We start from the raw sequence: 2,084 nt of genomic DNA on the forward strand, positions 1-2,084 counted from the left end.
ATTTTTTTATTTGTATAACTAAATTATTTTGGAAGTTAAATTAATGTTTACATTAATAATGAAAAAAAATGTAGGCTACATTACAAATTAATTAAAAACTGAATGAATATTTACATCACAAAAGAAAGAAAAGAATGAATGGATATTTACATTGAAAATGAAAGAAAAACATTAATGATTTCAGTGAAATAAACAAAAAATGGGTACTATTCATTATAATTCCTCTTCATCAGATGATTCTAGATTTATAACAAAAGAATCAACAAAATTGTCGATGGCTAAATCTCTTGAAGTGTCATCCCTTTGAAGTCTCTGCACGGTTAACTGCATTTTTCCAATTTTCCGGTGTTACTTGCTGTAACGCTTCACTTATAAGAGATTTGAGGTCCGACATTTTAAAATTATTTTTCTTTGCCACATACTGTTTGACTTGGCTCCATATTAATTCAATTGGGTTATATTGACAATGATATGGAGGAAGTCTTACCACTTTGTGGCCGTGCTTACTCGCAATAATGTTAATTTCGTACTTGCGTGGCCATCTTGACGTATGCTGTTTTACCATAGCAAGCAGATCATCCTTCAAGAGATCGTCTCCGGGGGTTTCTCCTTTCTCGATAAGCCAGTCTTTAATTACAGCTTTTCTATCGGATGTCGTAGGCGGTTTATCAATTTGGAAAGAGTGATAGGATGCATTGTCCATCACTATGATCGATGATGGCGGTATATTGGGAATCAATTGTGAAATGAACCACTCCTTGAATACAGTATGATTCATTTGTTTGTGGTAATCGCCATCGTTTTTAGACTGGAAAACAAGTTCACAGTTTGGAACAAACCCGCGTTCGGTCCCAGCATGAAGAACGATTAACCGACTACCTTTCCCAGTAGGGGGTTTAATACCGGTGGCATTTTCTGAATTGATGTCAATCCAACATTTCCCAACGGTATGGTTTTGGTTAATCCAAGTCTCGTCCAAGTATACAAAGGATTTATAGCCACTGGTTTTTAATGCTTTCATTTCTCTTAAAAACTTAGTTCTGGCTGAGGCTACATCTTTTCTCTCCAGTAGAAATTTTCTTCCATTAACCTTGCTGTACCGAAAGCCAATTTCATGAACTTTGTGAACAGAATCCCTGGAACCTTTAAACTCAATATTTTCTTTTAATTCAGCTGTTATTGAGTCAAGCGTTGGAACTTCCTTCCTTGCATAAAAGTCTAAAACTGTTCTACGCAAAACACTTTTGTCAAAATCATCTAAATTTGTCACGGTTCTTGGTTGTTGCTTCTTCTGTTCAACGAAAATTGGTTTACCGTATCTCTCTCCCGTTACTTTTCCTTCTTTGCAAATCCTGCTGATTGTCCTCTCCGGTATCATTGTTGCTTCCGAGGTGCGTTTCAGTGTTTTTCTAACATCCATAACGGGTCCATGGTTTGCCTTTTCTTTGTCAAAGTACTTCACGATCCTATAAACTATTTCTCGAGCCTGAGGATGAAGGCTAATGCGGGAACGAGGACTTCCTTCCATGTTCTTGGTAGTTGTTGTTGTTGTTGGGGCATTAAAGCCAACACTTGTTGTTGGCACGGGCCTTTCCCTTGGTTGGCCCGTAGGTCAATTCTTGGTAGGGCGACAGACTCCTTAATGACTGACTGTTTTGGTTGAGCCGTCTTTATGGAGACACACGCTGTTTGACATATTCATACCCTGAGGTCAGCTTAACGCCTGAGAAGGATGTGGCAGCGCTGTAAAATTTTCTGCCACGTTTAAGAAGAAACGTGTAATTTTATTGTTATTAAAAGTAAAGAAATTACGAGGGCATTTAATAATCGCGAATATTTATTATTAATTAATTATATTTACATTTTTTTAACTTATGCTGCCTCCATACACCATACAACGTGATGGTAATATTTGATATGGCATCGCCGCTCCAGGATCCGATAGAGTATAGTTGAGGTAGACTTTTTCAGTTTGTGTCAAGGAAGAAAAGGAGTTAGCCATAATTAAAAAGGGTTTAGAATATAATTTAAGGAGAAATATTGGACTGTTCAATATCCCTGGATTAGAGACCCTAATGAGCCTT

At 37.0% G+C, this 2,084-nt stretch overlaps 1 protein-coding gene across 1 annotated transcript; it reads right to left on the reverse strand.

Moving 5' to 3' along the window:
- Positions 1-295: 295 nt before the first annotated feature.
- Positions 296-1,528, reverse strand: LOC137659216 (uncharacterized). The gene has a single exon (XM_068394259.1). It carries the CDS (start codon positions 1,526-1,528, stop codon positions 296-298), a length of 1,233 nt encoding a protein of 410 aa, XP_068250360.1.
- Positions 1,529-2,084: the final 556 nt, after the last annotated feature.

Source organism: Palaemon carinicauda, chromosome 19 (genome assembly GCF_036898095.1).
Source record: "Palaemon carinicauda isolate YSFRI2023 chromosome 19, ASM3689809v2, whole genome shotgun sequence".
Lineage (NCBI taxonomy): Eukaryota > Metazoa > Arthropoda > Malacostraca > Decapoda > Palaemonidae > Palaemon > Palaemon carinicauda.